Source organism: Galeopterus variegatus, unplaced genomic scaffold (genome assembly GCF_000696425.1).
Source record: "Galeopterus variegatus unplaced genomic scaffold, G_variegatus-3.0.2 Scaffold1825, whole genome shotgun sequence".
In the NCBI taxonomy this organism is placed as follows: domain Eukaryota; kingdom Metazoa; phylum Chordata; class Mammalia; order Dermoptera; family Cynocephalidae; genus Galeopterus; species Galeopterus variegatus.
Window position 1 is genome coordinate 12,681 of NW_007727936.1, and position 13,215 is coordinate 25,895.

Genomic DNA, 13,215 nt, shown 5'->3' on the forward strand with positions numbered 1-13,215 from the left:
GGGGAAGGAATTGTTTACTTAAAAATAAACTTACTGGGCCGGCCCCATGGCTCACTCGGGAGAGAGTGGCGCTGGTAGCTCCAAGGCCGCGAGTTCGGTATTCTATATAGGGATGGCCGGTGCGCTCACTGGCTGAGCGTGGTGCTGACCACACTGTGCTGAGGGTTGCGATCCCCTTACCGGCAAAAAAAAAAAAAAAGAGTTACTCAGGATGGGGGGAGACAGGATTGGGGCTGGGCCGCCTCTCCACATCTTCAGGGACATCCCGCCAGGCCTCAGGCCACTCTCTCTGATTACGGTTCATCTGTATAAACGGGGACAGTGATGATCCCGCCATGGCTATGAGGGCAGACGCGTTGGTCCGCTTGAAGCACCGCAGTAAACAGCCCTTGACGTCGCCCTGGGGAGGAGACCAGACAGCTGGTGTCGACCTTATCTGGGTGTGCCTACCTATCAATGCCAACAGCTCTCAGGGGCCAGAGCTGGCGGTCCGCAGCTAAGGATCAGGAGCAGGCGGAGAGTGGGACTGGTCAGCAGCACTTTGGGCAGGGATGAAGTGGGGGCAGTCCTCCTGCTGGGGCTTGCTGGGGCTGGTCATCTTCTGGAAGGCAGTGGTTGACAGAGTTCTCGTAGCAAGTTCTCAAGGAGATGGGGAAAGAAATGCACTGTTTCCTGGGGTGCTGGGCAGGGAGGTTGCTTCCAGATGTTCCCAAGCAGAGCAGTCCTGCCAAGCCCAGGCTTCGGGTGAAGGTCAGGGCTGGTGGTGTCTCTGCAGACAGGTAGTTTGCTACTGTTAGTTAGCAGCAGCCTTTGTGCTGACTGGGACTTGCGGAGTGAGTGACGTTTGGGTATCGGCAGGATGTTAGAAGCCTGTGACCAATGTGAGAGTACGTTAGGCAGCCAGTGCTCATGCCGCTTCCGTGGCAGGAAGGCAGTGGGACCAGCCTCAGTCCCCGAGTATTCCGCTCAGGGTAGAGCCTTCATGCCGTGTGGCCGTTGGACCACATCCTTGAGGCCTGGCATCCTCGGGAGACTCCGCCTACTCACAGACCCTGGTTTGGGGGTCTCTTCCTGGTGTAGGATTGCATCAAGCCTGTGAAGTTGGAGAAGAGGCTGGGAAGTGGTGTGGCCAAGATCCACATCGAAGACGATGGGAGCTACTTCCAAGTCAGTCAAGTAGGTCACAGGAGGTGTCCCCACAGCTGCTAGCTCAGATGACCTAAAACATGCTTTTCTCTACTTCACCCAGTTACGAATGCAGTCACCTTGAGACTTCCCATGTCTTGCTAGTCCTTTCTTGCTGGTCAAATTCGCTGACCATCAGGAGGCGGGGGGTCAGGGTGCCTGTGAATGGTGAATGGGGAGCCCCCAGGCTGAACAGGGAGCTGACTTTTCCTGCAAGGAGGCTCTTTTGCAGAGGTGGTGGGTAATGTCTGCATGCTTCTCTCAGTCCTAATTGCATAACATTTTCTGGTTCAGACCCCTTGTTCTTAGAAAACACCTACTTCCTCTCTAATTAAGTGATAAGACCCTGATGTAACGGTGTTAAAACCCATCCCCAACTGTCTGCCATTTGGACTCTCGTGAACATCTGCACAGTCCCGTGATCAGCAGCACTGAGAAACAATTACCAGCCCAGCACTGGCAGCCTGGCCCAGGAACCCTTCCCAGGTGGAGAAGGAACTGTAGGGCAGGTGGCGGGAGGGTGCAGATCTCATGAAGGACAATCAGCAGGATCAAGTGGACACAGAGAAAGGGCTAGCTGCATGCTTGGTCCAGGAGGGTGACCTTGTAGCACACGGCACCTGCCTGAGCCATGCCTGGGCGTAGCTGGGAGGACCTGGTTCTCACAAAAGGTCCCACGAATGAAGGGACCGAGGGAAGGCACTGGGTGCCCGTGGGCCCCGCTCTCCAGAGCAGCACTTGGTTTGGAGAGAGTTCACTGGCTCCCACTCGGCACAGCATGCCAACCCAAGCCTTTGGGCCTTTATGCAGATCAAACCATAAAAATATGGGTTGAGCTCAAATTGTGCCTGTGGTGCAGCCTGCAGCCCTGGTGGACAGCTGGCTGGGGGGGTTCTGGCCCAGTCCAATCACAACTCAGGTCACACTCCGGGCTCCTGCAGCCTGCCTGACCCTGGCTTAAACCATTCCTGCATTGGCAGGGGGATTTGGGGCTCAGGCTGGGATTTTTTTTAATCTAAGAAAAGTATGGGCCGGCCCGGTGGCGCACTGGAGAGTGCGCCGCTTGGGAGCGCGGCGGCGCTCCCGCTGAGGGTTCGGATCCCATGTGGAGACCGGTTCCTGCTCACTGGCTGAGCGCAGTGCGGGCGCAACACCGAGGGTTGCGATCCCGTTACCGGTCAGTAAAAAAAAGAAAAAAAGAAAAGTAGCCAAGGGTCACCCTGGAGGCACCGACCTGAGCACCATGGTCCTGTGTCTGCGTGGCCCCTTACAGCCCTCTCCCCACTCCCTTGGAGCCAGGCTCCCATGTTTCCTCCTCTGCTTATCTCTTCTCTCCCGTGTCCCTCTGTCCTTCCTTCATCCCCACTTTTGGTGTCTCCCTGCCCCCATGCCCCGTGAGCACACAGACTGGGGACCAGTGGCCCTGCAGGACCTGTGGGTGGGCAGATCAGCTGCTTCTCTGCCAATTTAATGCACAGTGAGCCTTATTCACGTGATTCTACCAAAAGGTAGAATTTGAGGGCAATATGAAAATCTACAATGTGAATTAAGCATTTTTGTAGCAACTAATTTTTCAAAACTTGAGTGGTACATGAACCCAGTCAGTGACCACACTGGTTGTCTGTGGCATTATGAGTGAAAGAACAAAGGTTCCCTGTGGGCTTTGTTACCCCAAGAGCTCTGTGTCCCTTTGCAGAGGGACCTCCCATGCACGGGCTCTCACTCCTTCACAGGATGGTGTGACCCGGAAGCTGGAGAAGGCCAAGATCTCACTGAACGACTGCCTGGCATGCAGTGGCTGCGTCACCTCAGCAGAGACTGTGCTCATCACCCAGCAGAGCCATGAGGAACTACAGAAGGTTCTAGAAGCTAATAAGGTAAGTGGTGGGTGCCTGGGAGACTCTGCTTTGCCTGAATCCACCCCCACAACCTACAACTCGTCAGGAGCAGCTCATCTCCTGAGGCCACCCATCCTGCATTTTGGGGCAACTCCTGTGTCTTTAAGTCTGTCATTGGGATTTTGGTGAATTACTTGTTGGTATTCTTCAGCATTGCAAGTGCTGGGTCCTACACTTTGGGTTCTAAATGTATATCCAGTGATGGGCCTTGGTGGAGCCAAGAGGTTGCAGAGGGTGGCATCCACACCAACATCGGCCCACTGGGAGCCTGTATAAGAGCTGCAGGGTAAGCAGCGCCCACCCTGCTTTGCAGATGGCGGCACCAGGTCAGCAGAGGCTGGTGGTCATTTCAGTCTCGCCACAGTCCAGAGCATCACTGGCTGCAAGGTTTCAGCTGAGTCCTACAGACACTGCCAGGAAGTTAACTTCATTCTTTAAAAAAATAGGTAGGTGCACAACCTCGGATGAACATGGCGGCTCCAAAACACGGGGCGTCTGCCTGGTGGGGGCTCTTCACATCACTCAACCCTAAACTTGAACACCACAGAAACTCTCTGTTCCTGGTTTGGCTCTGACTTAAAGTTTTGGTTTAATGATTGAGAGTGGTGCTGGTTAGGGCACGTTTCCCGGGGCTGTGTTGGGTTCAGGCTCAGGTCAGCTATGTGCTGGAAGCTGGGTGGGGACATGGGTGTTTTGAGAGCCCCCAGCTAAATTGGGGTCCCACACCGAGCGGTTGGCAACCTGCCCTAACAGGAAATGAAGGGCAACTGGACGTAGTTGCTCACAGGTACCTCTTTACCTGGGGACTGCCTAACACCTCATCGTCCCACCCACTACTGGGGGTCCCTCACACGGGAAACTTGTTTATAATGGCAGGTGCTGTGTGACTCTTGTCTGGCCCATGTCTAGTTCACAGCTGCCTGACCATTGCTTTGGCACTGGGAGCCCCACCTTGTAATCCTCTCGGTGACCTGGGAACCCTGGCCTGAGCAGCTCCTTTTCTCAGATGGAAGTGCACGTTCATTGCCTACCACAACAGGGACAAGTTCAAAGTTTTCTGTTACAAGCAGGGAGGGTGCAGTGAGTTGGGAGGGCCATCCTCCGTCCTGGTCACATGAGGCAGGAATGACAGGTCGGGCAGACAGAGACGGACCTGTGGGCCAACACCTTTATTGGGTCCTGGGCAGTATCCAAACAGGCTTCCCCTGGGAAGTGTTATTGGTGGGTTGACAGCTGGCTCGCACGAGTTCCAGCCACATATCTGCACAGCCTGTGCGGGTGTGGGGTCCCGGGCCCATCAGGTAGGCTGTATATAGTGATAAATGTCAGGAGCAGCTTTATAAGGTTGTATGTGTGTCCTAACCCGCGGGATATTCAGCGCAGACCCTGGAGTGGGGAGTGGGAATGGGATGGAAGCAAGAGACGCGAGAAATGGAGACAAGACAGTATTCTGATCAAGTCTCGTTTATTGGTTTGAAAGTTACAGCTTATATAGGGAAAAAGCAGGCATGCTGCAAAGGGTCTGGAATGTAAAGATATGATAACATCTTGAGGAGAAACAAAGACAGGACATTCAAAGTAAAGGTTGCTGCCCAGAATGTTTATGGTTAAACAGTTTCTGGAGAAGGATAAAAGGTCACTTGCATGCTGCCCAGAATGTTTATGGTTAAACAGAAAGGATAAAAGGTCACTTGCAAATTAACTTGCATAGCCAGGAGCAAGCAGTTTCTGGCACAAGCAGATTGCGAGGCAACTGTCACATAAGCACTGCCACACAAAGAGGAGAGTGGGGCTGCTCGCTCCCAACATATGTGGGTCCACCACACTGAGGAACTGGAGGGCATGGAAAACTAGAAACCGTGTCCAGGGTGACTGAGAAAGTTACACTTCCCCTTAGAATGGATGCCAAGACAACGCAGAGTATGAGAATGCGCTACAGAGTGGCTGATGCTCCGGCCCCGGCTGGCGCTGCTCACGCAAGGGATGTGCTATCACACGCAGCCTCCTGGGCAGCAGCACGGTCACCCACAAGCCAGCATGTGCTGTGACACTTTAGGGCATTGCTTCCTGTGGCTTCTCTGGAAACGGAGGTGCCACCAGGAGGCAGATCAGCAGTGCAGCCCCCACCATGGCCAGCACAGGGTTGGGGCATTTGGGATGCTGGCTCCAGCTGTGGTTGGGTCAGCTGTCGCTGGTGGGTTAAGATGGACACTTCCCTTCCAGGGGCACACTTCGTCTTTGACACCACCTTCTCAAGGAACTTCAGCCTCCTTGAAAGCCAGAGAGAATTCGTGCGCCGATTCCGAGAACAGGCCAGCTCCAAACAGGCCCTGCCCATGCTGGCCTCTGCCTGCCCAGGTGTGCTGATGGCTGCATGGACAGTGTGAGATTCACAGTCAAGCGAGGCTAAAACTTATGTTGATATCAACGGCTGGACATGGGTAGCAGGAGTGGCGGGTGGGAGGAAGCCAGGGGGCCATGTTCCATGGGTCAGAAATGTGGGTGCAAAAGGGCCAAGCCCGTGGCACACTCGGGAGAGTGCAGTGCTGGGAACGCAGCGGCGCTCCCGCCGCGGGTTCGGATCCTATATAGGGATGGCCGGTGCACTCACTGGCTGAGCGCGCTGCAGCCGGTCTCAAACAGGACAAAAGAAAAAGAAATGTGGGTGCAAAATGTCCTCTTCTGGAGCAGGAGCTTCCCGGGGGCCTTGGGGGTCACCTGTAGTCACTGCAGTCCTCTGAAATGACAATCACCTGGATGCTAAAAATCCACATGATGGTGGTGATAGAGTGGGAACACTCTTTCATGTCATCATGATTTCTTGTATGAGTTGGTCCACCCCCAGAATGTCATGTCACTGTCACTCGGGGAGAAGGCTGCTTGTGAGACACCCCCAGGCCTGCCCTGTGCCTCCACCAAACCCTGCCTGCCCCATTGCCTCAGGCTGGATCTGCTACGCCGAGAAAACCCACGGAAGCTTCATCATCCCCTTCCTCAGCACTGTGCGGTCCCCGCAGCAGGTCATGGGCGCTCTGGTCAAGGACTTCTTTGCCCAGCAGCAGGTAACAGCGTTGGGCCATCCCAGGCAGCACACTAGGGAGGGGCCAGAGGGATGGTGCCTGCTGGCTGTGAGGCCGGGGGAGGCAAAGAGCCCCTGTCTGGCCACGTGGCCTTCTGGAGGCACCAGAAAGGGGTTGCTCGGAGTCTGGTGGTGTTTGCCTCCTGGGCCGCGCCTCACTGGTTACTCTCATTGCTGCGCTGTCTTCCCTCTACCGCATGCGGCCGGACTTTCCCCCAAGTCTGTTTGTTCCTCCATGATTTGCTCTTTCCTATCTGACCTCCAGGACTACTGAGTAGTGAGGTGTCCCTACAGAGACCCCATGTCCTCTGTGGGGTTGGCTCTGTTGGGGAACAGAGACCAGCCATGACTGGGTCAGTGTGATTTCTTGGAAGGTGATCCAGGACCCATAGTGTCCACGGACACATCCACAGAATCGTCAGGAAGGTTTCTGGGAAATGACATGAGGCCATGTTAGTGCTGGGATCAGGTAGCAACTCTCATGTCCATATTTCTCCACGTAGCACTTGACCCCCGACAAGGTCTACCATGTTACAGTCATGCCCTGCTATGACAAGAAGCTGGAAGCATCCAGACCCGACTTCTTCAACCAGGAGTACCAGACTCGGGATGTGGACTGTGTCCTCACCACAGGTACTGGCCCGTGGCAGGGCTCTGAGCCTAGGCACGGGCGGCATCTGCCCAGGATCTTGCCCATGTGACTCTAGCTGGAGCCCGGCGCCTGGTGGGAGGTGGGGGGCTCACAGGCACTTCCTCATTTCTCTCTTCAGAACTAGGTTGGGCCACACAGTTGACCCATGTCAGGGACCTGTGGCTGGAGGGAGCCCAGTAGTCCTCACCATGGCTCTAAAATGCGTCTGCAGGAGGTGGATGGAGGTGCCCAAGCCCAGACCCTTGGCCATGCACTCACCCTATTTCTGTGTCGAGCAGCCTCACAGAGTCTCCTGAGCACTTTCTTTTTTTTTTTTTGTCTTTTTCCGTGTCTGGCAACGGATCGCAACCCTCAGTGTTGCCCCCGTACCGGACCGGGGACCGGCAACGGGATCGCAACCCTCGGTGTTGCTCCCGCGCCTCGCTCAGCCAGTGAGCGGGAACCGGTCTGTATGTGGGATCCGAACCCTCGGGCGGGAGCGCCGCCGCACTTCCCAAGCAGCGCACTATCCAGTGCGCCACCGGGCCGGCCCCTCCTGAGCACTTTCAAGACAGGAAAATAAACTGCCCAGGAGGCTGGACAGACAGAGCACGGGAAAAGCACAGTGACCCTGCCCACCATGCACCGCCCCACATCGGGGCGGGGACAAGGTGGTCCTCCCAGGGTCTTCAGAAGTGGGGTCTTCTTTCTCACTTCTGTGGCCAAGTTCATCCTCCCACCCACAAGCCAGAGGGTGGACGTTAGAGGTCCTCTGAGGCCAAGTTGCAGGTGGCTAGGGGTGCAGATAACGTGGATGTTCCTTGATGTTGTTTATTGAGATTCGCTAAAGAGTGTGCTATGGTTTCATCGCAGGAGAAGTTTTCAAGTTGCTAGAAGAGGAAGGCATCTCACTGTCAGAGCTGGAGCCAGCCCCTCTGGACGGCCTGTAAGTCGGTCACGATGGAGGGGGTGGTATGTTGTCAGAACTCAAGAACCTTTATTTTGGCCTCAAATGCTGCCTCTTAGGCTGGGGCAGCATCCCCCTCCTCTCCTCTCCCCCGCCCTCAGCTTCCTTCTGGTGGGTTCCATGACTCCCCCACAGCCTGTCTCAGTGTCCACAGAAGTGGCTGAGTTCACATGACCAATGGTGGACAGTCCGTTGCCGGACACGGAAAAAGACAAAAGACAAAAAAAAAAAAAAAAAATGGATTGCTTTTCTAGTAGTAAATATTAACTCAGCACTGGTGCAGTTCACTAAGTTTACCACAATTCACAGTTAGTGTATAGTGAAAAACAGAGTAGTGATCATCACAAAAACTATTTATTGATTTATGTTAGCTAAGCAATCTTCTTTTTTTTTTTTTTTTTTGTCTTTTGTCTTTTTCCGTGTCCGGCAACGGACTGTCCACCATTGGTCATGTGAACTCAGCCACTTCTGTGGACACTGAGACAGGCTGTGGGGGAGTCATGGAACCCACCAGAAGGAAGCTGAGGGCGGGGGAGAGGAGAGGAGGGCACAGCTGTACACAGGTCTGAGCTCCCAGGACACAGTGGCAGGATGGCTGTGCCTCAGGCACTCTGACAGAGTCCCTGGGTCATGACGGGCCATTCCTTTGTGTCTGTGACTTGTTTCCCGCTTTGAAAAGCAAACGCTCTCCGGCTCGAGAGACAGAGGCTCTGTCACCCAGAGCCTCAGCGGACAGCAGCTCCAGGAGGCCCTGTCCTCTCGCCCACACTAACCTGCCCCTCCCCAGGTCCAGCAGCATGTCTGCCAAGGAGCCCACCAGCCATCGGGGTGGGGGCTCTGGGGGCTACCTGGAGCATGTGTTCCGGCACGCAGCCCAAGAGCTCTTTGGGATCCATGTGGCCGAGGTCACCTACAGACCCCTGAGGTCAGTGGGATGGGATGGGGCACTGGGGCAATGGCGGGCCATGACACAGCATCCCAAGAGGAATGTCCAGGGCCTTGAGTCCAGCCTCCCTCCTTAGGAGGGAGGGATTCCTGTTTTACAGATAAGGAAATGGAGGCTGGGGGCAAGGTCACCTGTGGAGCTCATGAGTGAGCATTCTGCCCTCTCCTTCCATCTCCTCCCCACCCCTGCCCAGGAGAGAGAGAGAGAGAGACAGAGAGGACCAGGAGCCGCCTGCTCATCCCCTTCCCAGCAGGCCTCCCCTCTGGGTGGGTGGGAGCCTGGCAGGGGTGCCACATGGACAAGCATAGTCTGTACCTCCCCCAGGAACAAGGACTTCCAGGAGGTGACGCTGGAGAGAGAGGGCCAGGTGCTTCTGCACTTTGCCATGGCATACGGCTTCCGCAACATCCAGAACCTGGTGCAGAAACTCAAGCGTGGGCGCTGCCCCTACCACTACGTGGAGGTCATGGCCTGTCCTGCAGGTAGCTCTTCCGAGGGCACAGGACATTCTGGGGCCCTTGCTGGGACCCTTGCTGGGACCAGATCTACAGGCAACAACCCTCCAGGGCAGGAGAGGCAGGACGTGGAATGTAGAGCGCATCTCCTCCCCACTCCCAGGCAGTCACGAGGCTTGGGAAGGGGGCATATGCGGTGACCATGCTGTTGTCTGTCTGCCCTGCCACAGGCTGCTTGAATGGCGGTGGCCAACTCAAGTCCCCAGACGTGCCCAGCAGGGAGCTCCTCCAGCATGTGGAGAGACTGTATGGCATGGTCAGGGTGGAGGCGCCTGAGGATGCAGCCGGGGTACAGGAGCTGTACAGGCACTGGCTGCAGGGTGAGGGCTCGGAGCAGGCCAGCCACCTGCTGCACACACAGTACCACACCGTGGAGAAGGCCAGCTCTGGCCTCGGCATCAGGTGGTAGGGGTGACAATGGTCTGCCGGAGCCCACCCGAGGCCAGCAACACCACTGTCAAGAAGAATGTGGGGTGCCCAGCAGCGAGGTCACATGCCCCAAGACCGCAGCACTCCCCCAGATTTCAGAGTGAGTTACCGGGATATGTTAAGAGTATTATGCCAACTACATGCAGGACTGGGGTCAGGACCCACAGTCATAAACGTGACCTCTGGCCTGTACTCCAAGACTCCCAACTGCCTCTGCTGGGTTGGGGGGGTGGCTGAGGAGGGTGGAAGTCCTATAGGGTTCCAGAACCTGTTCCCCTGGCCCAGGGTTGAGGTCCGTGGGCGTTTTGGGACCCACATGCCCTTGCTTTTCTTGGTCATGGTGATCCAAGAGCGGGGACAGCCAGTCCCATGGGTGCTTAAGGCAGAGCAAAAGTGGGGTTCCTCTTTCCTGACTTCTGGAGTCACCCCTGAAGCTGCATTGCAGAGAGCAGATGGCCTGCTGAGCTGCTCCAGCTACACACCAGCAGGAAGGGGGTCCCTGGTCCCCCTGGAAACCAGGTGTTTATTGTGAGGCTGTAGCCAGCAGAGCTAGAGTGCCCATGTCTTCTCAACCATGTCCATGTGTGAAGCAGGAGGCACCAGTGGGTGCCAGGCTTTTCCTGCTGAGTTGTGTCCGTGGATTCCCACCAGACCTGTTTCCCACTGAGCTTCACCTCTAATAAAGGGATCTCCTCATAAAGCGCACAGAGTAGCTCTGAGAACGGCTTCTGCTGACGTTGAGAAGGGTCTCTCAAAGCTTTATTCACCGTCCACATACCCTGTGCACCCACTAAGCTGCTTCCTCGACGCCTGGCTCTCAGGGCCCCCACGAGGAGGTTCTGCCCTGCGTGTTCCCTCCCAGGAAGCGCCCAAGGCAAAGGGTCTGCTTGCTGACCCTCCAAAGCTGGGTGGCCAGCTGGACAGTGCCCCGGGGGCAGGCCCAAGGGTCGCAGGAGGATGGAGGTGGAGACTCCCCACATGGGGCTCACTTCTGTTGAGGTGAGCCCAGGAGCCCCCGCTGCAGCGCCAGGAGTGCCCGAGCCTGTGGCTGCAGCACTTTGGCCACCTGCTCGAAGCTTGCCCGCTCACTGCAGAGTGCCTCCAGGACCTCAGCCGGGACTGTTCTGCCAGTGAACTGGCGCACTGGCTCCTCTCTGTGGAGGAGGGGAACAGTAGGGAGTTGCTGGGCTGGCCAGCAGCCTGTGCCACTGGAGGGAGCCAGGAACACCCTGGCAGTATGGCACTTAAGCTGCCTCCCCCGGTGCCAAGGACACTCAGCCCATAAATGATCCCCAGACACCTTCCTAAGTATCCAAATGACTAGAAGGAGTTCCCCAAAAACAACCCTCCAGCCCTCCACCAGCCTACTCCACAGGGAAGCCCCGGAGGGCCAGGCATGAGGCCTCCTGAGGCTGCCTGCAGCAAGGCGCTGGCTTGGGCCCTGCCCACAGGAAAGCCCCAGGGTCGACAGTCATACTCACGCCACCCTCAGGAATGGGTTGTAGAGGAGCTCCTCGCCCAGGGTCGAAGGCACTGTGGGCACGTCGTCCTCATCCCTCTTCTGGAATGACCACAGGCCCTTGTCACAACTGGGTCTTGTCTGACAGCCCTAGGCAAGCTGCTCAGGCTGCCAAGGGAGCCAGGGCAGGGCAGTGCACCCCAGGCCCTGAGCCAGGTCCACTCACCTGAGGCCAGTCATGGCTGACTCCCCTGTGGTGCCTTTCTTGGTCCCAAAATCCAAACTCCAGGAAGCAGATGCCTGTCCTCCCCCACCCTCCAGCCTCCCCATTGAGAGAAAGAAGGAGTGACATACCTGGGCCCAGGACAGCTTGGTTCTCACGTGGTCGTTGCAGGGCTCCACTTTCTGTGCAAACTCGAGGTTGCTGAGTGTGTGCTCGTGGCCACAGAACACCTTCTAGAGAACGAAGGCGCTCAGGACGCACAGCGCTGCACGGGGAGCGCTCGGGCGGCCCCAGCCTCGCCCGCCTGCCACGGGCATCCCCGGCGCAGCGTGGTCGCACAGCACGAAGCTGGGGCTGGATCCCACGGAGGGAGAGGGCCCAGGCCCACTCACCGTCTCGGGGGGTAGGTTGCCCAGAGTCTCAACCAGGCTCTGGTACATCTGCTGAGCGGTCCCCTCCAGGCGCGAGCCGCAGCCGGCCACCGACAGCACGTCCCCTGGGGAAGAGGGCGGGTCATGAAGATGGGGCGGGGCCGGAGGGAGGAGGGGTGGGCGAGCTCCGGGCTGCGGGTACCCGAAAACAGAGTGGGTGGGTCCTGGCATTCGTCCTCCCACAAGAAGTAGCTCATGTGGCCCGAGGTATGGCCGGGCGTCAGGAGGCAGCGCACGTGGATGGCCCCAAACTGCGGAGGGGCGGGTGGAGCCGTGAGGGCGGATGTGCCCGGCCGCCCTCCCGCGTCCCCCCCCCCCCGCGCACTCACCCGCAGCTCCTCGCCGTGAGCCAGCCTGCGGGTCAGCGCGCAAATGCGCTCGTCGGCGCCCAGCACGGCCAGCCCCGGCCGCAGCCGCGCCAGCTCCGAGTTTCCCCTCGCGTGGTCCCTACAGACCGGCCAGAGAGAGGTCATGTCTGGGAGCGATGGGTGGCGTCCCACCGCCTGGGCCCGCCCCGCCCGCGCTCACCAGTGGTGGTGGGTGGTCAGCACCGTGGTTAGAGATACCCCCTCCCGGGCCACGACCTCCAGCAGCTGAAAGGGACAGATGTGGTGAGCCCTCCCCACCGGGGCGCCAGATCCGGCGTTTACAGCACCCCAGGCGGGCAGGACTGAGCGCCCAGCGTGTGCGGGAACTGTTAGGCACCCGAGGGGCAGAGAAGCCAAAGGCGGCCCCAGCTGCAGGGGAGCCCTAAGATAATCAAGGAACGCTGAACACCAAATAACGACCAGACAGAGAGCAGAGGATGAGGGAAAGGTCTGCTACAGCCAGGGTGGTGGTGGCGGACGCTCCCTGCCGTCCACAGCCTGCCCTCACCCTCTTGGGCACGGCCACGTCCACGGCCACAGCCTCCCGCGTGTGCTCCTCGATGACCAGGTACATGTAGTTGTCCTCCAGCACGGGGATGACCTTGACCTTCATGGTGGCAGAACTCAGCCACCGCGCCTCCTCCGAAACAGGCCCCCTAGCCTGAGCCTCTTCTTCAGGGCTGTGCGAGTCGAGGTCTGTCCCCACACACACACGCTGGGGCCAGAGGAGCCCCGCTCTCTGCTCCAGGAACTTCCCAGAGGACCCACGTGGAAGTCCACGCTCCATACCCAGGCGGACCAGCCGGCCACGGAATCCAACCCCTCGCTCCGGCCCCGCCCCCTGTCCCGCCCCTCGCCGCAGCCACGCCTTCCCCTGTGAGCCACGCCCCCACGCTTCCCTAGGCCCACCCTCCAGCCCTAGCCGCGGCCTAAACAAGCCACGCCCTCCTCCCCAGGCCCCGACCCAGGACGGCCCGTTGCCCAGAGGACCCCTCACCCGAACGGCTGCGCGGACGGCCTGAAGGACGGACGGACGGAGGCGGGGCCCAGACGGAGCGACCCTCCCGCCCTCCCGGCCCGAAAC

The 13,215-nt window shown here is 58.1% G+C and overlaps 2 protein-coding genes across 3 annotated transcripts in view; one reads left to right on the forward strand and one right to left on the reverse strand.

Annotated features, from left to right (window-relative positions):
- The window catches only part of NARFL (nuclear prelamin A recognition factor-like), an 11,361-nt gene extending 1,011 nt beyond the window's left edge, over window positions 1-10,350 (forward strand). Inside the window, exons 2-11 of one of the 2 annotated variants that reach the window (XM_008579155.1) lie at window positions 1,081-1,176; window positions 2,919-3,062; window positions 3,397-3,529; window positions 5,307-5,441; window positions 6,027-6,145; window positions 6,666-6,795; window positions 7,667-7,739; window positions 8,548-8,685; window positions 9,031-9,188; window positions 9,392-10,350. In XM_008579155.1, the coding sequence (XP_008577377.1) occupies window positions 1,081-1,176; window positions 2,919-3,062; window positions 3,397-3,529; window positions 5,307-5,441; window positions 6,027-6,145; window positions 6,666-6,795; window positions 7,667-7,739; window positions 8,548-8,685; window positions 9,031-9,188; window positions 9,392-9,630 (1,365 nt within the window). In that variant the 3' untranslated portion in view covers window positions 9,631-10,350. The remainder of the gene's footprint in view (window positions 1-1,080; window positions 1,177-2,918; window positions 3,063-3,396; window positions 3,530-5,306; window positions 5,442-6,026; window positions 6,146-6,665; window positions 6,796-7,666; window positions 7,740-8,547; window positions 8,686-9,030; window positions 9,189-9,391) is intronic. The other variant, XM_008579156.1, reaches the window with a different exon arrangement.
- A 32-nt stretch (window positions 10,351-10,382) lies between these two features.
- Window positions 10,383-12,759, reverse strand: HAGHL (hydroxyacylglutathione hydrolase-like). The gene is made up of 8 exons (XM_008579157.1): window positions 12,640-12,759; window positions 12,292-12,356; window positions 12,093-12,210; window positions 11,906-12,014; window positions 11,725-11,828; window positions 11,464-11,565; window positions 11,132-11,211; window positions 10,383-10,804 (listed from the first exon to the last, which is right to left on the reverse strand). Exons 1-8 carry the CDS (start codon window positions 12,742-12,744, stop codon window positions 10,636-10,638), a joined length of 852 nt encoding a protein of 283 aa, XP_008577379.1. The 5' UTR covers window positions 12,745-12,759; the 3' UTR covers window positions 10,383-10,635.
- Window positions 12,760-13,215: the final 456 nt, after the last annotated feature.

Excerpts from the sequence above, each read along its gene's own strand:
- HAGHL (XM_008579157.1), bottom strand. The coding sequence starts at position 12,744 with ATGAAGGTCAAGGTCATCCCCGTGCTGGAGGACAACTACATGTACCTG. Across the intron at positions 12,015-12,092 it reads CTCACGGCGAGGAGCTGCGG|TTTGGGGCCATCCACGTGCG; the intron begins GTGAGTGCGCGG and ends GCCCCTCCGCAG. Across the intron at positions 10,805-11,131 it reads AACCCATTCCTGAGGGTGGC|AGAGGAGCCAGTGCGCCAGT; the intron begins GTGAGTATGACT and ends CCTCCTCCACAG.